This window comes from Salmo salar, chromosome 14 (genome assembly GCF_965601325.2).
Source record: "Salmo salar chromosome 14, fSalSal1, whole genome shotgun sequence".
In the NCBI taxonomy this organism is placed as follows: domain Eukaryota; kingdom Metazoa; phylum Chordata; class Actinopteri; order Salmoniformes; family Salmonidae; genus Salmo; species Salmo salar.
In genome coordinates, this window is record NC_138304.1 from 40,574,340 (window position 1) to 40,601,070 (window position 26,731).

General features: G+C 42.7%; 1 protein-coding gene across 1 annotated transcript; it reads left to right on the forward strand.

Moving 5' to 3' along the window:
• The first annotated feature begins 421 nt into the window (after window positions 1–421).
• LOC106569518 (nuclear receptor ROR-beta) lies at window positions 422–24,762 on the forward strand. Its single transcript, XM_014140953.3, has 9 exons — window positions 422–824; window positions 14,330–14,415; window positions 14,618–14,759; window positions 16,446–16,961; window positions 20,119–20,246; window positions 20,405–20,537; window positions 21,128–21,235; window positions 21,376–21,599; window positions 22,378–24,762. The coding sequence occupies exons 1-9, from the start codon at window positions 818–820 to the stop codon at window positions 22,540–22,542; spliced, it is 1,509 nt and encodes a 502-aa protein (XP_013996428.1). The 5' UTR covers window positions 422–817; the 3' UTR covers window positions 22,543–24,762.
• Window positions 24,763–26,731: the final 1,969 nt, after the last annotated feature.

A 26,731-nucleotide genomic window follows, 5' to 3' on the forward strand; every position in this document is an offset into this window, starting at 1 on the left:
GTATAGATAGGGCTGAGGGTTGTGTGGCTGCAGGCTCCACACACTCCAGTGTTGCTCCTCTAACATACTTTGATTTATCTGCCTTCTCCCTGTTTCATAACTAAGCTGCCAGAACCTTGCATCACATAGCACAACCCCCACTCACACTCTGTGAATGGCCCCGAATCAGAAGGAATCATCACAACATAATGTTTGTCTTATCAAAACGCTGCCCATTTTAAAACAAATTCTGATTTATGAAAAACGAGGGCAAAAAAAAAAACTGTTTTTAACACCCACATTACTAAATGAGAGTTAAAGTGTTAATTGTTGTTGTTGTTTCCAGTGGATCATAGATTAATCGTTATGTTCGCTCCATTCTGAAAAGTTCCCATCTCCAATCCTCCTTAAAACTCGATCCCGCGTGTGCGCGGCCACGAGAACTACGAGGGGACCTCGGGAGTGAGTTCGTCCACGCTTCGAGAAGTAGGTTAGCAGGGTAGACTGAGAACCTTGCAAGAACCTTGGAACCTTGCAAGCCAAGCTAAACCACCGTGGGAGTATTCTGTCAAGAAGTTACCGAAATAGTGCATCGAGACAAACAGGAAAACATGCAACTTGAACTGTCGAATTTCTTTGCATTTAATTAACTGGCGCAAGACTCTCCTCGCTGATTTTTGCCTCATTTTCTGAAAAAATATTTTCTAGTTCATTGGGCTAAATACGTTTTTTTACGTGCCAGCAAATGCTGGTCTTTCAACAGTTTTACAGATATTTGTATTCAGTTACAACCCACATGAAGTCAAATTCTTTGATCCAGAAACGATAAATATTCAACATGAGAGGTAAATGAATTATTATCATTCATATTCAAATGACTATACTTTGTAGACTTTTCAATGTCACATATATCCCATGTTCATTTTGCCGATGTCGAAAGCTATTGAAATGTAAATTACTTTAGCTAAAAGTGCAACTGCTTTCCTTTTCAAGTGCGTAGGCTATCACCTTAATCTCTCATTCTGCTTTAGCCTGCCTGGATTATCTGGCTACTCTTGCCAGGTGCGCCACTGCCTCGGAATATTATAGGAATTCCTTGGCTGTAGGCTGGAGAGTTTTCTGTAACTAGTGAAATTGCTAATAATTTATATATATTATTCATAATAAAATAATGTTTAGGTTAAATGTGTGTACAATGTTGTAAAGGGTTGTAAAGTCTGATTAATTAGGCTGTTATACACAATTTATTGGTATACAGCCTGAAACATGTTTGTGCAAAAACGTTTAAATGTTCCTTACAAGCCTGAATGTTGAATAAAATGACATTTGAATTTACATCTCATGCTTAATACGGGCAAAACTAAATACATGATGTTTTCAAATTCTCATAAAATTGTCTCAAATTGATTACAATTTCACTCATTGGATAGTTATTTAATCGAACCGGCCCTGCATACAAATCCCTTGGTATTTGGATTGACGATGATTTAACATTTAAAAAACGTATGAATGAGCTTGTTAAGAAGCTAAGATTTAAATTGGGCTTTTTATCTTTTACAGAAACAAAGTTTACCTCTCTAGTAAACAGGAAGCAGATTTACAAATGAACCCTGCACAAAGAGACTTTAGTCTCAATATGATTTATCTGTTGAAATAATGGTAAATAAACTATACCGGGGGCTGTCTTTCTGCTGCTCGAAATTTGAGACATATCCACAGGAAAGTATTGTTCACTTGACTTTTTGGAGGGATATTTGGTTTTCTTTCATCAATAGCAATTGAACCAAGCATACCATGACGATGAAAATGGAATATTCTGAATCAGGGAAGGATAGATAAAAAAAATATATTGTTAACTTTTTTTGAAGATTGAAATCTGAATAGAATTGTTTTTTTTACACCAACAATTTTTTTTCTCCATCCTCCCCCTGATTCAGATTATACCATTTTCATTACCATGGAATGCTTGATTCAAAAGCTTTTAACAAGAGAAAACTGAATACCCAATAAAAAACTAACTTTACCAGAGTGCCTAACCAACCAAATACCTACCAGCACTCTAAAAAGTCAGGTTAACAATACTTTTCTGTCGATATTTTGTCTCAAATTTTGAGCAGGTGAAGGACAAGCCGCACATACAACTGGTAGAGTAAGTTCGATGTAATTTTATTCGTCACATGCTTTGTAAACAACAGGTGTGGACTAACAGTGAAATGCTTACATAGGGGCCCTTCCCAAAAATGCAAAGAGAAAGAAATAATAGAAAAGTGAAATACGTAATAATAGATACACAATGAGTAACGATAACTTGGCTATATACAAGGGGTACCATTTATATAACTAGGAATAAAGTGACAGATAGTAAACGGCAGCAGCAGCGTACGTGATGAGTTAAAAACTTTATTCTAAAAAGGGTAAATGCAGATAGTCCGGGTAGCTATTTGGTTAGCTATTTAACTAACTAGCAGTCTTATGGCTTGGGGCAGAAGCTGTTCACGGTCCTGTTGGTTCTAGACTTGGTGCATCGGTACCACTTGCAAAGCTGTCATCAAGGCAAAGGGTGGCTACTTTGAAGAATCTGAAATATAACGTATATTTTGATTTGTTTAACACTTTTTTGGTTACTACATGATTCCGTATGTGTTATTTCATAGTTTTGATGTCTTCACTATTATTGCACAATGTAGAAAATAGTAAAAATGATGAAAAACCCTGGAATGAGTAGGTGTGTCCGAACTTTTGACTGATACTGTATATATCGTGAATCACCCATAGACCATATTGCCCTCCTCCCTATTGGCTGTCTCATTGTCATCAGTGATTTTTTGTATTAAACTTGATTTAACTAGGCAAGTCAGTTAAGAACAAATAACTTATTTACAATGACGGCCTAGGAACAATGGGTTAACTGCCTTGTTCAGGGAAAGAACGAATGATTTTTACCTTGTCAGCTCGGGGATTCAATCTAGCAACCTTTCGGTTACTGGCCCAATGCTCTAACCACTAGGCTACTTGCCGCCCAAATCAGATCAGGCCTACCACCGTCATGTCGTTGGCAAAATGTATGATAGTGTTGGAGTCGTGGGTGAACAGCGAGTACAGGAGGGGACTAAACGCACACCCCTGAGGGGCCCCTCTGTGTTAAGGGTCAGCGTGACGGATGTGTTGCTGCCTACCCTCACCACCTGGGAAGTCAAGGATCCAGTTGCAGAGGGAGGTGTTCAGTCCCAGGGCCCGTAGCTGAGTGATGAGCTTGGAGTGCACCATGGTGTTGAACACTGAGATGCAGTCAATGGACAGCATTCTCACGTAGGTGTTCCTTTTGCCCACGTGGGAAGGGGCAGTGTGGATGCAATCGAGATTGCGTCATCTGTGGATCTATTGGGGCGGTATACTAATTCAAGTAGGTCCAGGGTGTCTGGGATGATGGTGTTGATGTGAGCCATGACTAGCCTTTAAAAGCATTTCTTGGCTACATATGTGAGTGCTACAGGGTGATAGTCATTTAGACAGGTTACATTGGCGTACTTGGGCACAGGGACTATGGTGGTTTGCTTGAAACATGTTGGTATTACAGACTGGGTTAGGGAGAGGTTGAAAATGTCAGTGAAGACACTTGTCGGCTGGTCAGTGCATGCTCTGAGTATGCATCCTGGTAATCTGTCTGGCTCTGCGGCCTTGTGAATGTTAACCTGTTTAAAGGTCTTACTCACAGCGGCTATGGAGTGTGTGATCACATAGTCTTCCGGAACAGCTGGTGCTCTTACGCATGGTTCAGTGTTTCTTGGCTCGAGCTTCTCCGGTAGGATCGTGTCACTGGGCAGCTCGGGTGTGGGGGGAGGGGAGGGAGAGAGGGAGGGAAAGAAGGAGGGACGGAGAGCGAGAGGGAGGGAGGGAGAGAGAGAGAGAGAGACAGCCAAAATAGTTGACATGATTGAAAAAAATTCACAAACAGAAAGATTGTGATTAAAAGGTTCTGATTTGCGGCAATGTTCAGCTATTGCTACTTTTGTTGCTGATTGTCTTCTCACGATGCTGCCTCTAAAATTGCAACAAGAGAGGGAGGGAGAGAGAGAGAGAGAGAGAGAGAGAGAGAGAGACTCAGCCAAAATAGTAGACATGATTGAAAAAAATGAACAAACAGAAAGATTGTGATTAAAATGTTCTGAATTGCGGCAATGTTCAGCTATTGCTGATTGTCTTCTCACAATGTTACTGCAATCAAAAGGCATACCAAGACTTGTTACAATTACAGTCTGCGGCTGTCACAACAATGTAACAACATAGTAACTGAGAGACATATATTGCTATTGTAGCATATAAAATGTATATTTACTTTTATGAATTATAGTATTTAGTGTTTGTTTGGATTGAGGGCTTTTGGCATAGTGAAGGTACTCTGTTCCTAATCTGTTTGTAGAGGGAGGGAGGGAGGGAGGGAGGGAGGGAGGGAGGGAGGGAGGGAGGGAGGGAGGGAGGGAGGGAGGGAGATTTTTGGGGCCTATAGAGGGTAGTTCCACTGGCTGGCAGGATATCGAAATGTAAACAACCCCAGTTCTTTGGCTCACTGGACTGAAAATACAATTTTAAGAAGTCTCTCGTTTGCTGAGACCTAAAGAGAATTCCTTTTGTTTTTTGTTTGTATAGTTTTTTCAAATCTTTTGTTTGTCTATGGAATCATTTTGGCAAAGAATTTATTTTGCACCTTTTTTTATTATTCATATTTTTATTGAGTGTTGCTATTCCTCTTTTTGTGATTACATTGACTTTTTCAGTCTTTCACATGTTATTAACAATCTATCACCAGCACAGCTTCACACAGCTTCACACCTGTGCACCTCTAATGGATTTTAGTACTACGTGGTAATATTTGCATTCCATGACAGATCAGAGTTGATTTAAATAGTTATTGCACAGCCAAAGTGCAAATAATCATTTGTTTTGTGAGTGGAGAATGAGTGGTAAACTGACCTCCATTAGGAAATGATCTGTTACACTGTCCTTCACCTTGTGTGACACAACAGGCAACAACCTCCTAGGGACTTGACTAGAGGAGCCTTGTATGCAGCAATAACTGCTCATTATGTTTCATGTAATGTGATACTGTTTGGTTAGCCTACAGAGGGGTGACTGAGAAGGCAACACCATCTCTGTTTTCTATGGCCTCCTGCACTGATTTGAAAACACAGGAAATATGCAAGCAATATGAATACCTACTGGGAGTTGGCTTTCACAAGTCCAGTTCTTTCCCATCAGTGTCGGTTGAGGGAAATGGAGAGGAGAAAAGGAAGGAAGCCACTTCAGACATTAGACACACCCTAATGTTGAATGATTCATTTGCAATAGAGTTCCACTTCCCTCGGATCAAAGCTTTTCACAGGCATTACATAACATTTATTGTAACATGCCCTGCCCAGAACTGTAAAAAAAAATAAGTAAAAGCACAAAAGTGGTTCAAGTTTCTTACTGGAGTTTAAAAGGTTTATTGAGCGCACTCAGCCTGTCTCAGTTGCCTGTGTGTATTGCACTCATAAGCCTAAGTTAAATGTGTGAGTGTTAAGAGTCTCAGAGTAGACCTTTGGACGACATAGATTGTATGATCTCCCTCGCTCTATGTCTCTGTGTGTGCACTTGCGCGTTACTATGAAAAACAAAGTGAAATGTGGCTGGCTGGGTCTGTCAGGAGGATCGGTCACTGGTGAAAGGGAATTGGTCTGGCAGCCAAAGTTGAGTGATGATGTCACCAGTCTGTCGGCCCCTGACAACACCCAACTCTCACCAGTCATCCAGCTCAGCGTTCAACACCATAGTGCCTCAAAGCTCATCACTAATCTAAGGACCCTGGGACTAAACATCTCCCTCTGCAACTGGATCCTGGACTTCCTGACATGTCAGCCCCAGCTGGTGAGGGTAGGCAACAACACGTCTGCCACGCTGATCCTCAACACTGGGGCCCCTCAGGGGTGTGTGCTTAATCCCCTCCTGTACTCCCTGTTCACCCACGACTGTGTGGCCAAACACAACTCCAACACCATCATTAAGTTTGCTGACGACACAACAGTGGTAGGCCTGATTACCGACAATGATGAGCAAGCCTATAGGGAGGACGTCAGAGACCTGGCAGTGTGGTGCCAGGACAACAACCTCTCCCTCAATGTGAGCAAGACAAAGGAGCTGATCGTGGACTACAGGAAAAGGTGGGCCGAACAGGCCCCCATTAACATCGAAGGGGTTGTAGTGGAGCGGGTCGAGAGTTTCAAGTTCCTTGGTGTCCACATCACCAACGAACTATCATGGTAAAAACACACCAAGACAGTCGTGAAGAGGGCACGACAACACTTTATCCCTCTCAGGAGACTGAAAAGATTTGGCATGGGTCCCCAGATCCTATAAAAGTTCTACAGCTGCACCATCAAGATAATCCTGACCGGTTGCATCACCGCCTGGTATGACAACTGCTCGGCATCTGACCGTAACTCGCTACGGAGGGTAGTGTGTACGACCCATTACATCACTGGGGCCAAGCTTCCTGCCATCCAGGACCCATATACTAGGCGGTGTCAGAGGAAGGCCCAACAAATTGTCAAAGACTCCAGTCACCCAAGTCATAGACTGTTCTCTCTGCAACCGCACAGCAAGCGGTACCGGAGCGACAAGTCTAGGACCAAAAGGCCATAAGACTGCTGAACAATTAATCAAATGGCCACCCGGACTATTTACATTGACACCCCCCATTTGTTTTTACTCTGCTGCTACTCGCTGTTTATTATCTATGCATAGTCACTTCACCCCTACATACATGTACAAATTACCTTGACTAACCTGTAACACCACACATTGACTAGGTACAGGGAACCCCTGTATATAGCCTCGTTATTGTTATTTTATTGTGTTACTTTTTATTATTTTTTACTTTAGTTTATTTGGTAAATATTTTCTTAACTCTTTCTTGAACTGCATTGTTGGTTAAGGGCTTGTAAGTAAGCATTTCACAGTAAGGTCTACAGCTGTTATATTCAACATTTCACAGTAAGGTCTACAGCTGTTATATTCAACATTTCACAGTAAGGTCTACAGCTGTTATATTCAGCATTTCACGGTAAGGTCTACAGCTGTTATATTCAGCATTTCACAGTAAGGTCTACAGCTGTTATATTCAGCATTTCACAGTAAGGTCTACAGCTGTTATATTCAGCATTTCACAGTAAGGTCTACAGCTGTTATATTCAGCATTTCACAGTAAGGTCTACAGCTGTTATATTCAGCATTTCACAGTAAGGTCTACAGCTGTTATATTCAGCATTTCACAGTAAGGTCTACAGCTGTTATATTCAGCATTTCACAGTAAGGTCTACAGCTGTTATATTCAGCATTTCACAGTAAGGTCTACAGCTGTTATATTCAGCATTTCACAGTAAGGTCTACAGCTGTTATATTCAGCATTTCACAGTAAGGTCTACAGCTGTTATATTCAGCATTTCACAGTAAGGTCTACAGCTGTTATATTCAGCATTTCACTGTAAGTTCTACAGCTGTTATATTCGGTGCATGTGACAAATACATTTGATTTGGTCTTGTAGTGGTTACCACAGCATTTCTCAGTGCTTTATAATGCAAAATTGATTATTAATTATTTTGCAGAACATGGCATGCTTTAAAACAAGATGCAGTTCTGTAGATAAGGCATCAGATGTCTCTCTTATTTTATCTCTCGCTTTAGCAAAGCAGAAGAGTCTGAATACATATGCAAATATTTGTTATGACAAATGGAGGTCTGTGTTATTCTGATCTTCTGACTTGCCTTAAACTGGGGACAAGAACATAACTAGTTGGAGCAGAAGCTCAATTTCAGAGAGAGTAGTCAGATTAGATAGCAGATATGATACTGCCATACAGCTGATAGTTCATAGTCCTACTGGCACCAAGCCAGCTACAGTACCTAGTGGCTTTATGGATGTGTCCTTCGGTTGTCCCGTGTGGCTCAGTTGGTAGAGCATGGTGTTTGCAATGCCAGGGTTGTGGGTTTGATTCCCACGGGGGACCAGTACGAGAAAAAAAAATGTATGCATTCACTACTCTAAGTCGCTCTGGATAAGAGCGTCTGCTAAATGACTAAAATGAACAAAAAAATGTAAAAATGTCTTTCATTCCATCCATTACGTAGTGTTTATCAAGTCTTCACTCTTTCATTCACACTTATCGAGCTGAAGAATATCAGTGGTAACTATAGTAATAAGAATCATTTTCATTTGATCACTTTCAAACAACTGTTTAGAATTAAGATTTTTATTGTATCATTATTTATTTATTTATTTATTTATTTGCTGGATATTAAGTAGACAGCTGTGCTTTGAGCTGTGCATTTCGGAGGCTCAAATTCTAGTTGAGTTCCACCTTAAAACCTGGGGTAGAGAGCCCTATTCACACAGTGTGCAAGCGCCTGACTACCCCCTGCCTCCCCTCCCCTCGGTGAGAAAGTGTGTCAGTAGGACAGAATTACATGACAGGCTAACGCGCCTGACCGATATCCCACACAACCAACCCCCGACAGGCCCTGCCCGCCCCCTAGCCAATGGGAGCTGCAGCGGCAGAGAGGAGGCGGGGCGGTAGCTAGAGTGACCTCCCTGAATGAGTATGTTTATGAAATGCTCGCAGACGAGAGTTATATAACCGAGCGGAGTGTTTCTGAAATGCTCGCAGACGAGAGTTATATAACCGAGCGGAGTGTTTATGAAATGCTCGCAGACGAGAGTTATATAACCGAGCGGAGTGTTTCTGAAATGTTCGCAGACGAGAGTTATATAACCGAGCGAAGTGTTTCTGAAATGCTCGCAGACGAGAGTTATATAACCGAGCGGAGTGTTTATGAAATGCTCGCAGACGAGAGTTATATAACCGAGCGGAGTGTTTATGAAATGCTCGCAGACGAGAGTTATATAACCGAGCGGAGTGTTTCTGAAATGCTCGCAGACGAGAGTTATATAACCGAGCGGAGTGTTTCTGAAATGCTCGCAGACGAGAGTTATATAACCGAGTGGAGTGTTTCTGAAATGCTCGCAGACGAGAGTTATATAACCGAGCGGAGTGTTTATGAAATGCTCGCAGACGAGAGTTATATAACCGAGCGGAGTGTTTATGAAATGCTCGCAGACGAGAGTTATATAACCGAGCGGAGTGTTTATGAAATGCTCGCAGACGAGAGTTATATAACCGAGCAGAGTGTTTATGAAATGCTCGCAGACGAGAGTTATATAACCGAGCGGAGTGTTTATGAAATGCTCGCAGACGAGAGTTATATAACCGAGCGGAGTGTTTCTGAAATGCTCGCAGACGAGAGTTATATAACCGAGCGGAGTGTTTATGAAATGCTCGCAGACGAGGGTTATATAACCGAGCGGAGTGTTTATGAAATGCTCGCAGACGAGAGTTATTTAACCGAGCGGAGTGTTTATGAAATGCTCGCAGACGAGAGTTATATAACCGAGCGGAGTGTTTATGAAATGCTCGCAGACGAGGGTTATATAACCGAGCGGAGTGTTTCTGAAATGCTCGCAGACGAGAGTTATTTAACCGAGCGGAGTGTTTATGAAATGCTCGCAGACGAGAGTTATATAACCGAGCGGAGTGTTTATGAAATGCTCGCAGACGAGAGTTATATAACCGAGCGGAGTGTTTATGAAATGCTCGCAGACGAGAGTTATATAACCGAGCGGAGTGTTTCTGAAATGCTCGCAGACGAGAGTTATATAACCGAGCGGAGTGTTTATGAAATGCTCGCAGACGAGAGTTATATAACCGAGCGGAGTGTTTATGAAATGCTCGCAGACGAGAGTTATATAACCGAGCGGAGTGTTTATGAAATGCTCGTAGACCAGAGTTATATAACCAAGCGGAGTGTTTCTGAAATGCTCGCAGACGAGAGTTATATAACCGAGCGGAGTGTTTATGAAATGCTCGCAGACGAGAGTTATATAACCGAGCGGAGTGTTTATGAAATGCTCGCAGACGAGAGTTATATAACCGAGCGGAGTGTTTATGAAATGCTCGCAGACCAGAGTTATATAACCGAGCAGAGTGTTTCTGAAATGCTCGCAGACGAGAGTTATATAACCGAGCGGAGTGTTTCTGAAATGCTCGCAGACGAGAGTTATATAACCGAGCGGAGTGTTTCTGAAATGCTCGCAGACGAGAGTTATATAACCGAGCGGAGTGTTTATGAAATGCTCGCAGACGAGGGTTATATAACCGAGCGGAGTGTTTATGAAATGCTCGCAGACGAGAGTTATATAACCGAGCGGAGTGTTTATGAAATGCTCACAGAAGAGGGTTATATAACCGAGCGGAGTGTTTATGAAATGCTCGCAGACGGGGGTTATATAACCGAGCGGAGTGTTTCTGAAATGCTCGGAGACGAGAGTTATATAACCGAGCGGAGTGTTTATGAAATGCTCGCAGACGAGAGTTATATAACCGAGCGGAGTGTTTATGAAATGCTCGCAGACCAGAGTTATATAACCGAGCGGAGTGTTTATGAAATGCTCGCAGACGAGAGTTATATAACCGAGCGGAGTGTTTATGAAATGCTCGCAGACGAGAGTTATATAACCGAGCGGAGTGTTTATGAAATGCTCGCAGACGAGAGTTATATAACCGAGCGGAGTGTTTATGAAATGCTCGCAGACGAGAGTTATATAACCGAGCGGAGTGTTTCTGAAATGCTCGCAGACGAGAGTTATATAACCGAGCGGAGTGTTTATGAAATGCTCGCAGACGAGAGTTATATAACCGAGCGGAGTGTTTATGAAATGCTCGCAGACGAGAGTTATATAACCGAGCGGAGGATTGAAGAGAAACGAGAGGGTGAGGGCAGAAGGCAGGAGGGCAGGGCGATATGGCCTAAAAATCATGTTGTTTTCCCCCCTCAAGTTTACGGACGATTCACGATATATATATATATATACATATATATATATATATATATATATATATATATATATATATATAATATATACATATATATATATATATATGTATGTATATATATATATATATTATATATATATTATATTATTATATATTGTTTGATGTTTTCTCCATTTAAGCTTTGTTGTACAATAACAGGTCAAATACACTGCATTTCAAACAGTCAGCAATAATCTAATGAATACAGGACTTGAGAAATTATACATAGGCTAAATTATAAACATTCCACAACCATAAGACCCTCTAATAATGTTATTATTTTATCAACATAGTTTAACCTGCTTTTTTATGCAATAATCGTTGATCTGGCTTTAAAGTCAGTCTATGATAATGCAATTTCTGTTACAAATGTAACCAGAACCGTGCATTATGCACATTCACTAATAATGACTAACTTCTTGTAGCAGGCATTATAGAAAATTAACACAGGTGGCATGAATAATCTCTCAAACACAAGCCCACGTGCTAGTGAGTAGCCAGCTAATCTTTATATTTAAAGTTTAGTCAAATTTGATTTATTTTCTAGCTAACAAGGCAGAACAGTTGAATTGTTATGAACACACCCTTTCTGCCTGTCTCAAACTGTTTGAGTAGCATGCTAGCTAGCCTGTCCACTTTGTTCAGATGTTGAAATTAAGTGCCCTACCTTATTTCTCAGAATGACAATTCAAATCAAATCAAATTGTATTTGTCACATGCGCAGAATACAACACGTGTAGACCTTACAGTGAAATGCTTACTTACAAGCCCTTAACCAACAATGCAGTTTTAAGAAAAATAAGTGTTAAGGAGGTATTTGCTAAAATAAACTGAAGTAAAAAATAAATAAAAAATAACAAAATAGAAAAATGTAAAATTAATTCATTATCGAGCAACAATGAATTAACAGTTGTGAGACTATATACAGGGGGTACCGGTACAGAGTCAATGTGGAGACTATATATGGGGGTACCGGTACAGAGTCAATGTGGAAGCTATATACAGGGGGTACCGGTACAGAGTCAATGTGGAGACTATATACAGGGGGTACCGGTTCAGAGTCAATGGGAGACTATATACAGGTGGTACCGGTACAGAGTCAATGTGGAAGCTATATACAGGGGGTACCGGTACAGAGTCAATGTGGAGGCTATATACAGGTGGTACCGGTACAGAGTCAATGTGGAGGCTATATACACGGGGTACCGGGAGAGAGTCAATGTGGAGACTATATACAGGGGGTACCAGTACAGAGTCAATGTGGAGACTATATACAGGGGGTACCGGTACAGAGTCAATATGGAGACTATATATGGGGGTACCGGTACAGAGTCAATGTGGAGGCTATATACAGGTGGTACCGGTACAGAGTCAATGTGGAGACTATATACAGGGGGTACCGGTACAGAGTCAATGTGGAGACTATATACAGGGGGTACCGGTACAGAGTCAATGTGAAGGCTATATACAGGGGGTACCGGTACAGAGTCAATGTGGAGACTATATACAGGGGGTACCGGTACAGAGTCAATGTGGAGACTATATACAGGGGGTACCGGTACAGAGTCAATGTGGAGGCTATATACAGGGGGTACCGGTACAGAGTCAATGTGCGGAGGCATAGTTTAGTCAAGGTAATTGCGGTAATATGTACATGTGGGTAGAGGTAAAGTGACTAGGCATAATAAACAGAGAGTAGCAGCAGCGTAAAAATGGGGGGGGGGGTGACACACAATGCAAATAGCCCAGGTAGCCATTTGATTAGCTGTTCAGCAGTCTTATGGCTTGGGGGTAGAAGCTGTTAAGAAGCCTTTTGGACCTAGACTTGGCACTCCTGTACCGCTTGCCGTGCGGTAGCAGAGAGAACAGTCTATGACAATAACGTAGATAATTGTGTTTTAAAACCTGGATTCTTGCGATACAGGTATTTGGAATATCGCGCAAAAACATACATTCTAATTCATGAAATATATCGCCCAGCCCTACATTCAGCTGGCCCAGTTGCTCTGTGTATTTCTGTCATTACTTAGAGGAGAGAACAGCAGACTTTTCCCCTTTTTTTCATAGATAGAGTGGGAAAAACAAACAAATTGTAATGCCAACATGTAATGCCACAACAACAATGCATTAAATCTCTGAGAGGTAAATGAGTTTCCATATGTCTGCCTCTCAGAGGACTACAGATCCATATGTCTGTCTCTCAGAGGACCACAGCTCCCATGCGGGACTACATATCCCATACTTCATAAATTACACAGATTCGTTATCTCTGTCTTTGGCACAAACATGAAATAGACTGGCAGATTGAGCAGCGATAGCGTATCACATGAATGAGTTGGTTGTTTCTGTCTCTGTGTAGTACTATGGCTGCTGTGAAGTTAAATAGCCAACCGGCTCCTCTGTTTAAACTAAAACATGTTTTTCTTCACATATGACTGCCCTCCATTTTAGGCACTTATATGGGCCCCTTGTATGTGAGAGGGAAAGATAGTGTGTGAGGGGACTGGGTTTCTGACACATGACTCTGTCTATTTCTGTCTTTCACCTCACTGGGTCCACAGACAGACCGACAGCATGAGAGACACACGGCCAGATTTAGTTTCAAATTCACTTCAATCAAATAATTTCCCCACTCTTTTTATTGCATACTATGTTTACTTGTATTCTTCTCTGTGCTGGGGCAATCTGTGTTAGTATGAAATATGGCACATAGATAAGGCATGATTCAAGTCAATATTTGTCCATTTGAATACCTTTCAGACTGCTGCTATGACACTCAGAGCATGCAAGGCAGAGCCAAACTGACAGCCTGCCTCTCACTTCACAAGATGTTGATCATAGCCACATGCCAGGTGGAAACCTGTAAACCTGTTGCAAATGCCAATATTCAATCAATCAAACTGTATTTATAGAGCACATTTCTTACAGGGGATGGATGCATTTCAAAGTGCTTAAAAAATAAAATAGAGAAGGTGAGAAAGATAACGCAAAAGGTTTTCTAAATGAGACAAATGAAAATAGTCCTCCCGCCGTCGTATCAGAATCTTCCAGTGCTAGCCCTGCAGTGTGTCTATATAATGTATGTGTGAACGTTGCAACACATTATGCAATGAAATCTGGTCATGATCTGAGCTCCTCTTGGCCGTGCCCCAAGAGAGATTGGCCTCAGCCGTGGTGTTACTCAATAGGGAGAGTTGTTTGTGTGTGGCCATATTAGTCCCAACTCATGTCCTTATTTTGAGATCTACTAGCTGTAGACCTGGCAGGGCAGTAATATTTTGATGGATTCTCATTAGTTTTTAATACAGGTTTAATAACTCACTTGATGGGTTGAGCTTCACAGCTTTTGTAATATATCTCCACCCCCTCTCTCTCTCTCTCTCTACAGCTCAAATAGAAGTAATACCCTGCAAGATCTGTGGGGACAAGTCCTCAGGTATCCACTATGGGGTCATTACCTGCGAAGGTTGCAAGGTGAGCTAGTAGTAGTTGGGTTTCTTCTTTACTTTCTTCATGTGTTCTTTAACAATATGAAACAAAGACAAGCTGCAATTGAAAATATCCTTAGTTGTGATCAATGAAATAATACTTCCATTTTGTAACATCTAGGTTTATGATACTGGAATTATATACATTATGTAATCATTTGACTCATCCTTTGTGTTTCTTTGTGTAGGGATTCTTCCGCCGCAGCCAGCAGAACAATGCCATGTACTCGTGTTCCCGCCAGAGAAACTGTCTTATTGACCGAACCAACCGCAACCGCTGCCAACACTGCAGACTGCAGAAGTGTCTGGCTTTGGGTATGAGCCGGGACGGTGAGTCACACACACACACAGACGTGCGTGGAGCCCAGAGGAAAACTCATGACAGGTAGTAAACACTCATTTCCACACAGATATACTGTATATACAGTGCATTTGGAAAGAATTTACCCTTGACTTTTCCCACATTTTGTTACGTTACAGCCTTACTCTAAAATGGATTAACTAAAAATAAAATGTCCTCTTCAATCTACACACAATACCCCATAATGACAAAGCGAAAACAGGTTTTTTGAATTTTTTATTCAGACCCTTTGCTATGAGACTCGAAATTTAGCTCAGGTGCATCCAGTTTCCGTTGATTATCCTTGAGATGTTTCTACAACTTGATTGGAGTCCACCTGTGGTAAATTCAATTGATTAGACATGATTTGAAAAGGTACACACCTGTCTATATAAGGTCCCACAGTTGACAGTGCATGTCAGAGCAAAAACCAAGCCATGAGGTCGAAGGAATTGTCCGTAGAGCGCCGAGACAGGATTGTGTCGAGGCACAGATCAGGGGAAGGGTACCAACAAATGTCTACAGCATTCAAGGTCTTCAAGAACATAGTGGCCTCCAGCATTCTTAAATGGAAGAAGTTTGTAACAACCAAGACTCCTCCTAGAGCTGGCCAAACTGAGCAATCGGGGGAGAAGGGCCTTGGTCAGGGAGGTGACCAAGAACCTGATGGTCACTCTGACAGAGCTCCAGAGTTCCTCTGTAGAGATGGGAGAACCTTCCAGAAGGACAACCATCTCTGCAGCACTCCACCAATCAGGCCTTTATGGTAGAGTGGGCGGACTGAAGCCACTCCTCAGTAAAAGGCACATGACAGCCCACTTGGAATTTGTCAAAAGGCACCTAAAAGGCTCTCAGACCATGAGAAACAAGATTCTCTGGTCTGATGAAACAAAGATTGAACTCTTTGGCCTGAATGCCAAGCGTCACGTCTGGAGGAATCCAGGCACGCTCATCACCTGGCCGATACCACCCCTACGCTGAAGCATGGTGGTGGCAGCCACATGCTGTGGGGATGTTTTTCATCAGCAGGAACTGGGAGACTAGTCTTGGTCGAGGGAAAGATGAACGGAGGAAAGTACAGAGAGATCCTTGATGAAAACCTGCTCCAGAGTGCTCAGGACCTCAGACTGGGGTGAAGGTTCACCTTCAAACAGGACAATAACCCTAAGCACAGAGCCAAGACAACGCAGGATTGGCTTTGGGACAAGTCTCTGAATGTCCTTGAGTGGCCCAGCTAGAGCCCGGACTTGAACCCGATTGAACATCTCTGGAGAGACCTGAAAATAGCTGTGCAGCGACGCTCCCCATCCAACCTGACAGAGCTTGAGAGGATCTACAGAGAAGAATGGGAGAAACTCCCCAAATACAGGTGTGACAAGCTTGTAGCGTCATACCCAAGAAGACTTGTGTCTGTAATCTCTGCCAAAGGTGCTTCAACAAAGTACTGAGTAAAGGGTCTGAATACTTATGTAAATGTGATATTTAGCAAAAATGTCTAAAAACCAGTTTTTGCTTTGTCATTATGGAGTATTGCGTGTAGATTTCTAAGGGGGAAAAAACAATAAGGCTGTAACGTAACAAAATGTGGAAAAAGTCAAGGGGTCTGAATACTTTCCAAATGCACTGTATATAGATAGATATACTTACATTCTGATTCTTCTCTTGTCTCCCTCCAGCGGTGAAGTTTGGCCGTATGTCTAAGAAGCAGCGAGACAGCCTGTACTCTGAGGTTCAGAAGCACCAGAAGAACCAGGAGGTTCTGAACCAGGAGGTTGTGAACCAGGGGTGTCTGAAGCAGGGTTTGTCCCTGACCAGGGAAGATGTGGCAGGGGGAGACAGCGAGGGGGACAGGCACAGGGAGCTCAGTCACTCCTACAGCAGCGGCGGCTCCAGCTCCACCCTGAGTGACCTGGATGACATCCCCGACCTGTTTGACCTGCCCTTGACCCCGGAGGAGGCCCACAAGTACTGCAGCCTGGAGCTGCTGGGAGGCCACGGCGGAAGCACCGGGAACACCTCAAACTCTTCATCGTCATCATCCTCTAACAATTCATCCAATCAGAACTCGCCGCAGCAGAATCTGCTGGATGTCACCGACGCCAATGGAATCAAACATGAGTACCAGATGTTGTCGCACACTAAAGCTGCACAGCTGGAGCCACTGGCCGAAGACTGCACTCTTATGGATATAGGTACAAAATCTATTACTATAACAAACATCACCATCAACATTTCCCAGTATCAAGTAAACATCTTATCTGTAGTGGTCTTGTATTTATATGGTCCTGTGTTTCTGTTTCAGGGCGTATAACCCAGAGTGTCGTTTCTGTTTCAGGGCGTATAACCCAGAGTGTGCCATTTCTGTTTCAGGGCGTATCACCCAGAGTGTTGTTTCTGTTTCAGGGCGTATCACCCAGAGTGTGATTCTGTTTCAAATCAAATTGATTTGTCACATACACATGGTTAGCAGGTGTTAATACAAGTGTAGCGAAATGCTTGTGCTTCTAGTTCCGACCATGCAGTAATATCTAACAAGTAATATAACCTAACAATTTCACAACAATTACCTTATACACACAAGTGTAAAGGAATGAATATGTACATACAAATATATAAATGAATGATGGCCGAACGGCATAGGCAAAATGCAGTAGATGGTATAGAGTACAGTATATACATATGAGATGAGTAATATAGGGTATGAGAACATTATATAAAGTGGCATTGTTTAATGTGGCTAGTGATACATTTAATTACATCAAGATGGCAAGATGCAGAAGATGGTATAGCATACAGTATATACATATGAGATGAGTAATGTAGGGTAAGTAAACATTATATATATAAAGTGGCTAGTGATAAATTGATTACATCAATGTTTCCATGATTAAAGTGGCTGTTGTTGAGTCAGTGTGTTGGCAGCAGCCACTCAATGTTAGTGTTGGCTGTTTAACAGTCTGATGGCCTTGAGATAGAAGCTGTTTTTCAGGCTCTCAGTCCCCACTTTGATGCACCTGTACTGACCTCGCCTTCTGGATGATAGTGGGGTGAACAGGCAGTGGCTCGGGTGGTTGTTGTCCTTGATGATCTTTTTGGCCTTCCTGTGACATCGGGTGGTGTAGGTGTCCTGGAGGGCAGGTAGTTTGCACCTGGTGATGCGTTGTGCAGACCTCACTACCCTCTGGAGAGCCTTACGGTTGTGGGCGGAGCAGTTGCCGTACCAGGTGGGGATACAGCCCGACAGGATGCTCTCGATTGTGCATCTGTAAAAGTTTGTGTGTTTTTGGTGACAAGCCGAATTTCTTCAGCCTCCTGAGGTTGAAGAGGCGCTGTTGTGTCTTCTTCACCACGCTGTCTGTGTGGGTGGACCATTTCAGTTTGTCCGTGATGTGTACGCCAAGGAACTTAAAACTCTCCACCCTCTCCACTACTGTCCCGTCAATATAGATAGGGGGCTGCTCCGAGTTTGGAGGGTACTATGGTGTTAAATGCAGAGCTGTAATCGATGAACAGCATTCTTACATAGGTATTGCTCTTGTCCAGATGGGTTAGGGCAGTGTGCAGTGTGATGGCGATTGCGTTGTCTGTGGACCTATTGGGGCGGTAAGCAAATTGGAGTGGGTCTAGGGTGTCAGGTAGGAGGGTGGAGGTGATATGGTCCTTGACTAGTCTCTCAAAGCACTTCATGATGACGGAAGTGCTTTGAGAGACTGGTCTGCGCATGCTCTGAGGATGCGGCCGGGGATGCCGTCTGGGCCTGCAGCCTTGCGAGGGTTAACACGTTTAAATGTTTTACTCACGTTGGCTACAGTGAAGGAGAGCCCGCAGGTTTTGGTAGCGGGCCGTGTCAGTGGCACTGTATTGTCCTCAAAGCGAGCAAAAAAGTTATTTAGTCTGTCTGGGAGCAAGGCATCGTTATCCGCGACAGGGCTGGTTTTTCTTTTGTAGTCAGTGATTGACTGTAGACTCTGCCACATACCTCTCGTGTCTGAGCCATTGAATTGCGACTCCACTTTGTCTTTGTACTGACGCTTAGCTTGTTTGATTGCCTTGCGGAGGGAATAGCTACACTGTTTGTATTCTGTCATGTATCCGGTCACCTTGCCCTGAATAAAAGCAGTGGTTCGCACGTTCAGTTTCGCGCGAATGCTGCCATCAATCCACGGTTTCTGGTTGGGGAATGTTTTAATAGACGCTGTGGGTACAACATCACCGATGCACTTGTTAATAAACTCGCGCACCGAATCAGCGTATTCGTCAATGTTGTTGTTCACCACAATGCTGAACATATCCCAGTCCACGTGATCGAAGCAATCTTGAAGCGTGGAATCCGATTGGTTGGACCAGTGTTGAACAGATCTGAGGGCGGGAGCTTCCTGTTTTCGTTTCTGTCTATAGGCTGGGAGCAACAAAATGAAGTCGTGGTCAGCTTTTCCGAAGGGAGGGCGGGGGAGGGCCTTATATGCGTCACGGAAGTTAGAATAACAATGATCCAGGGTTTTACCTGCCCTGGTAGCACAATCGATATGCTGATAGAATTTGGGGAGCCTTGTTTTCAGATGAATCTTGTTAAAATCCCCGGCTACAATAAATGCAGCCTCAGGATATGTGGTTTCCAGTTTACATAGAGTCCAATGAAGTTCTTTCAGGGCCGTCGATGTGTCTGCTTGGGGTGGAATATACACGACTGTGATTATGATCGAAGAGAATTCTCTTGGTAGATAATGCGGTCGGCATTTGATTGTGAGGAATTCTAAGTCAGGTGAACAAAAGGACTTGAGTTCCTGTATGTTGTTATGATCACACCACGTCTCGTTAATCATAAGGCATACACCTCCGCCCTTCTTCTTACCAGAGAGATGCTTGTTTCTGTCGGCGCGATGCGTGAAGAAACCAGGTGGCTGTACCGACTCAGCGTGTCTTGAGTGAGCCATGTTTCCGTGAAACAAAGAACGTTACAGTCTCGGATGTCTCTCTGGAATTCTACCCTTGCTCGGATTTCGTCTACCTTGTTGTCAAGAGACTGGACATTGGCGAGTAGTATGCTCGGGGGGCAGTGCGCGATGTGCCCGTCTACGGAGCCTGACCAGAAGACCGCTCCGTCTGCCCCTTCTTCTACGTCGTCGTTGTTTTGGGTCGCCGGCTGGGATCCGATCCATTGTCCTGGGTGGTGGGCCAAACAGAGGATCCGCTTTGGGAAAGTCGTATTCCTGGTCATAATGTTGGTAAGTTGACGTTGCTCTTATATCCAATAGTTCCTCCCGACTGTATGTAATAAAACCTAAGATTACCTGGGGTAACAATGTAACAAATAAGCGTATCACCCACAGTGTGCCGTTTCTGTTTCAGAGCGTATCACCCAGAGTGTGGTCAAGTCCCACTTGGAGACGAGTCAGTACAGTTCTGACGACCTGAAGAGGCTGACATACAGTGGGATTCAGTACTCACCTGAGGAGACCCGCAATTTCCAGTGCAAGGTGAATACACACACACACACACACACACACACACACACACACACACACACACACACACACACACACACACACACACACACACACACACACACACACTGCTACTCACTAATGTATTGCATTATTATTGTATTAAATTATGATTTCACTATTTCTCCCAGTCTGAAGAGTTTATGTGGCAGCAGTGTGCCCACCACATCACCAATGCCATCCAGTATGTGGTGGAGTTTGCCAAACGCATCACTGGCTTCATGGACCTGTGTCAGAACGACCAGATCATTCTGCTCAAAGCAGGTCCGTACCTTTATACATGCACACATCCAGATTACAAGTACCGCTCAAACCACTTTAGGACATGCACACACTGATTGTTATGTGAACGCTCTTTCTTTCTTTCTTTCACACACACATACAAACAAACATGGATCAAACCCTATAACACTAAAGCACATTCCTGTAATGAGTGAAGAAATGGAAGAAGTCCTTTATCTTGTCCTTCTTTTCTCCAACCTTCTTCCTTTTGTGCTCTTTTTGTTTTTTACAAACCACACATCACTGCTCCGACCATTTAACTAAACCGTCTCTGAAACATATTTATACCATTCAACAACGATTACATCTGCACACACACACATTGATTTGACGATAACTCAGTTAATGTTTGAAACCCCCTTTTGATAAGTTCTTGATAATCCTTATTGCCCTGCTGACTTTCAAATTGTTCAAATAACTTACATCTGCTATCCTCCAATCTGGAATGTTTTACTTTCCGTTGGGTGTTTTTTTTCTTCTGCATGTTGGAACATCTTCTGTGCTCTCGGTATCCCCCCTTCCACTCACTCCTCTTCCTTCATTCCTGTGGCTCTCGATGGTTGCCTTTGCAGGCTGTCTGGAGGTGCTGTTGATCAGGATGTGCAGGGCGTTTAACGCTAACACCAACACCATGTTCTTTGATGGCAAGTTTGCCTCCGCCCAGCTCTTCAAAGCCCTCGGTAAGCGTCTCAGATAGGTTAGCCTATCCCTTGTCTGATACAGTATTTAGAATGTATAGAGCTGATACTGTTAACTACTCCAAATACAATTCAGTGGAACATGATGTGTGCATATCTAATATTGTGATTGTTCTCTGCAGGTTGCGATGACCTGGTCAGTGCCGTGTTTGACTTGGCTAAAGGTCTCTGCCGCCTGCAGCTAACCGATGAGGAAATGGCTCTGTTCAGCGCTGCTGTCCTTCTGTCCCCAGAGCGACCATGGCTGACCGACAGCCAGAAGGTCCGAAAGCTGCAGGAGAAGCTCTTCCTGGCTCTGCAACACAGTCTGCACATGAGCGGGGCCGCCGACGAGAAACTAGACCAGGTAGAAGGGATCCAGATTTTGTCAAATTAACGTCAGATTTGACTTTTTGTAGCAGGTTTGGAGAACAAATTTAGCAGGTTAAGAGAATTGGGTTAAGGTTAGGAAAAGGGTTAGGGTTAGCCAAAATTCCCCAAAATTCTACTTTTGATGTTAGTTTGATAAAAGCTAGATCCCTTCTAGCCATGAGCGGGAAGACTCAGCACACGGCACGATGACAAAACACAGCCCACAGCCTCTATCCATGACCCAGTTGTCATTGGCTGAGATCCACCATATGGGAATCACTGGTGTAGCGTACGTCTCCTCTCCAAGAACTTTATGATACGGTCCTCTACAGAATATTCCAAACAGCTGCATAAGCATATTTTATGGGGCCTTAAGGCCTTGTGCTGTAGAGTAAACCAGTGGTTCCCCAACTCCAGTCCTCCAGTAACCCCAACAGTATAACAAACATGTGTAGCCCTGGACAAGCACACCTGATTCAACTTATCAACTAATCATCGAGCCCTCTACAAGTTGAATTAGGTGTTTGTCCAGGGCTACAACTAAAATGTGTACTGTTGTGGGTACTGGAGCTGGGAAACGCTGCTGTAGACATTCTTTAAATCAACTAAGACAAACAGTTAAACAGTCTAGTGTTGTAAGCCGGATCTATCCCATGCAACTTAGCTTAAGTCCATACACATTTCATGCGTTGTCTGAATTTCTTCCATCCCACCATGTCCATAGATATTGAGCGTATTTTCCTGACTTATCCCGGTGTCCTCTTCTCCTGTAGATGGTGTCCAAGCTGCTGATGATGAAGTCCATCTGTAATCTCCACGTCAACAAGCTGGAGTTCTTCCGTCTGGTTCACCCCGAGACCGCATACAGCTTCCCACCACTCTATCGGGAAGTGTTCGGGAGTGAGATCTCTCTACCCGACTCTACAAAGAGCTCCTAGAGAGAAATATGGAGTGAATGTGTTAGAGGCAGGTTAAGAAAAGTGTGGAGATATGGAAGCGAAAGGGGAGATTGAGCGAGGGATATAAATATTGAACTCAGAAATAACCAGCAGTTAACTAGACAATCCAGGACTTAAAATACTCAGTTTCCCAGCATGCTGTGCCGTTATTCCTCCTCTATCCTAGCAGGCCATGCACCTTACACTACAGACTTCACCTTCAGGGTCCTTTTGTACCGTAGCACTTTGGACAAATTAATGGGCAATATGCATATTCTACAGTGTGAACATAGATCATTTAACATTAGAACATCGATGCTCCCCAACCCCGCCATGAATGTACCACACTGACAACCACCAATGCGCCAGCCAGAACCACACACCGAATGTACGTATTAACACTCTGGGACAGTTTGACTGTTTGAATTAGAATCATTGTAATGCTATGGTTCTACTCAACAGACCCAGGGTTCTTTAATTTATAGTCCCAAAGACACAGTTCTCAGTGGTACCCATATGTAGACTGCATGTATGTTGGACATGTATGTATTCACCAGCCCTAAGAGACCAAGATTATCATTCAGTTATTTCTCTGTTACAAATGAGGATATAACAGGTATGACATGCCACACTACTTGGTCATGGCCTTATTGGTCAATTATTCTTTATTGATCGTCTGCCTACAGGTTTATAGCAAATTCACAGAATGGTTACACACTCACAGAACGGTCACACACTCACAGAACGGTCACACACTCACAGAACGGTCACACACTCACAGAACGGTCACACACTCACAGAATGGTCACACACTCACAGAATGGTCACACTCACAGACATAGGCACTTGTTCTGACAGTGTTTGGTGCTGCCCTTTGTAGAATGCATTGAGAAACCTCAGTCGCTCACCTACTTCCCTAGAGAGAGAGAGAGAGAGAGAGTCAGGTTTCCATGGCAACACCCACCCCCATAGCAACCCAATGGGGTTACGCAATGTATGTAATTTGACCATTTGGGAGGCTGAACACTCTTTGCATAGTGAACACTGCCAAGGTAGGCAGCCCAGTCACATGAAGGCAAAGGAGGGTCTCTAGTAGAATGGCCCAACATTGTTAATGAAACGGACTCTTGCGTCATGAGACCGCACTGGGTGAAAGAAACAGCAGAAGACAGAACATAAGAAGAGAAGAGGACACTTTATGAACTCTGAATAACAAAGAGACTTGAGAACAGCTCCTCTGTGAGAGTCCCTAACCAGCAACATCCAGCCAATAGGAATAGTCTCCCATTCACTAATGCCTTGTCTTTGGGTTACAGTTAAATTGTCTGTGTGTAAACTCTCTTTGCTGGTTGGATCAACTGTATTATTTTTGTACATTGCTGTTTCTGTGTCATCTACTCCTCACCAAATGTCAAAGATCTTTCCTATCCACTATCCCACTGGGCGAGCACAAGTCTAAGGATGGACCGAGCTACCAGCTACCCCCCTGAGTTAGACATCTATTTGTATTAGGTTTATGAGTCAGACAGGGCATCACTTAACCTTTTGAGGAGCATGGACAGACAACATATCCTGATTCTACTTGTTCTTATTGAACTGTAAAGTTCCACAACAGAATACTGAGAATAAGGTTCTATGAACTCACTCCACAAAGGGCTAAAAGTGACTCGTAGCCACTCAGGTAGCCAGCTATGTTCTGTCAGTCTCTCTACTAGCAGTGTCTTCTACTGGCAGTGTTTTCCTCTCACCTTGCAGCTAATACAAGACCCATAACCTTGATCACTGCGTACGTAATCTTTGTTTGTGAATGTTACTCACACAGTGTCAGAGACCTTTCCCCTTTATTCTCAATATTACAACACAATCTGAATTTTACAAGACACGATCTAAAAAATATACATATTTTTAGAACATGTTATTCTTGGGATTTAATGTTGCTTTTGTTGTGAGTGTTATTTCTGTTGGTCTGAAATTTTTCTTTTCCTCTTGTTATGTCATCACATTTTTGTCTTGTAAAATAAGTGATCTATTTTTTTTAAAGAAAACCTTACAAAAAAAACAGAAACTTGTTTTCCTCTCTATTCCCCGTAAGACAAAATGTACAATAGGTATATTGTCAGTCAAAGAGTAAACAAGTTACTCAGCTCAATGTATATTCTTGTATGTTGGGATACTTTACATGTGCTTTAAAGAATATAATAAAAGTATTTCTTTTGAATATGTGAAGTGTCTGTCTTAAAAATGTTAACTCTTTCATCACACACTTGGTTTATTTACATAAAAAAGGATAATTCCACTTACAGCATACAGAATAGTGGTAATAGTATGGAAACATTATTTGCCTAGATACCCCTTAATTTCATAATCATATACTTGTTTCTGGGTAATACACCACATACAGTGCATTCGGAAATTATTCAGAACCCTTAATTTTTCCACATTTTATTACGTTACAGCCTTATTCTAAAATGGATGAAAAAATATTCATAATCCCCTCATCAATCTGCACATAATAACCCATAATGACAAAGCAAAAGCTGTTTGTTTTTACATTTTTGAAAATGTATTACATTTACATTTAAGTCATTTAGCAGACGCTCTTATCCAGAGCGACTTACAAAATGGTGCATTCACCTTATGATATCCAGTGGAACAACCACTTTACAATAGTGCATCTAAATCTTTTAAGGGGGGGGGGGGGTTAGAAGGATTACTTTATCCTATCCTAGGTATTCCTTAAAGAGGTGGGGTTTCAGGTGTCTCCGGAAGGTGGTGATTGACTCCGCCAAATGGTTATGTGCTAGCTCCCTCAACAATGCAGTACGTTAATCAATAATAACAATGAAAAGAGTTGAGAGTCTTATGTATAACACATTAGCCAGATCTGTTTGTGCTTTTACAAACTCCATTGTCATTGTTTTGGCATGACAATTCCATAAGGAGTTGGCTAGAGAGCAGAGACAGACTGGGACCAGGTTAAGAACACGTCACACTCCAAACTGCAGAGTGGGACCTGGATCATTCAGGATGGCACCACATTGTAAAACGTATTGCGCTGAACAGACATGATTCTCTGCAATTAGAAAAGGTATGACATCAGCACCATACATTTTTGTATATATTCTGCAGCATTGTACCTCTCTGAATAAGGCTCAAATCTGAATAAGGCTCAATTGTTGCCAAAAACATTCACGCATTGGGAAAGGAAATGGAGTCGACTGGGAAAAATCCATTGTCCTCAGCAGAGCTGTCACTGACTGAATAAGGCTGTGGCCCACAGCTAGTTCCTTCCCCGATGTCTCCTTTCCTTCTTCGGCAATGCTGTAGGGGGAGGGGATTGGGTAAAGGTGAAAGAAGATTCCCGGTGGCATTCACCTTTTATTCGAAAATACCGGTCCTCTCACAGATCTGCAGATAAAGAAGATGAGATTAGGAGAGGAGAGGAATCGAACGCTTCTGAAATACAATAAGGTCCAGTTTCCTGGACACAGATAGTCCTGGACTAAAAATGCAATTTCAATAGAGATTTTCAGTCCAGGACTAGGTTTAGCCTAATCCGTGTCTGGGAAACTGTCCAGATGTCTTCAAAAAGAAATGGCCTGTCATCACATGGGGACATCACTGAAAATCAATCAGAGCAAATAAATTAGGATAGGATACCTTATCCCCTGAGTGTCTATAGGCAAGCAGGCAGGCCTACAGAATCTGTTTCCAATCTAATCTATCTGTTTTCCCCATTATGCCTCACTTAATCTGTTTGAAAAATAACAGGAACTGCAAATCCATTTATATACACAGAACAATAATATAAATGCAACATGTAAAGTGTTGGTCACATGTTTCATGAGCTGAAATAGAAAATAGCAAAAACTTTCTATACGTACAAAAAGCTTCTTTCTCTCAACTTTTTTGCACAAAATTGTTTATATCCCTGTTAGTGAGCATTTCTCCTTTGCTAAGATAATACATCCACCTGACAGGTGTTGCATATCAAGAAGCTGATTAAACAGCATAATAATGATTACACAGGTGCATCTTGTGCTGGGGACAATAAAAGGCCACTTTAAAAATGTGCAGTTTTGTAGCACAACACAATGTCACAGATGTCGTAAGTTTTGAGGGAGCGTGCAGTTGGCATGCTGACTGCTGGAATGTCCACCAGAGCTGTTGCCAGTGAATTTAATGTTAA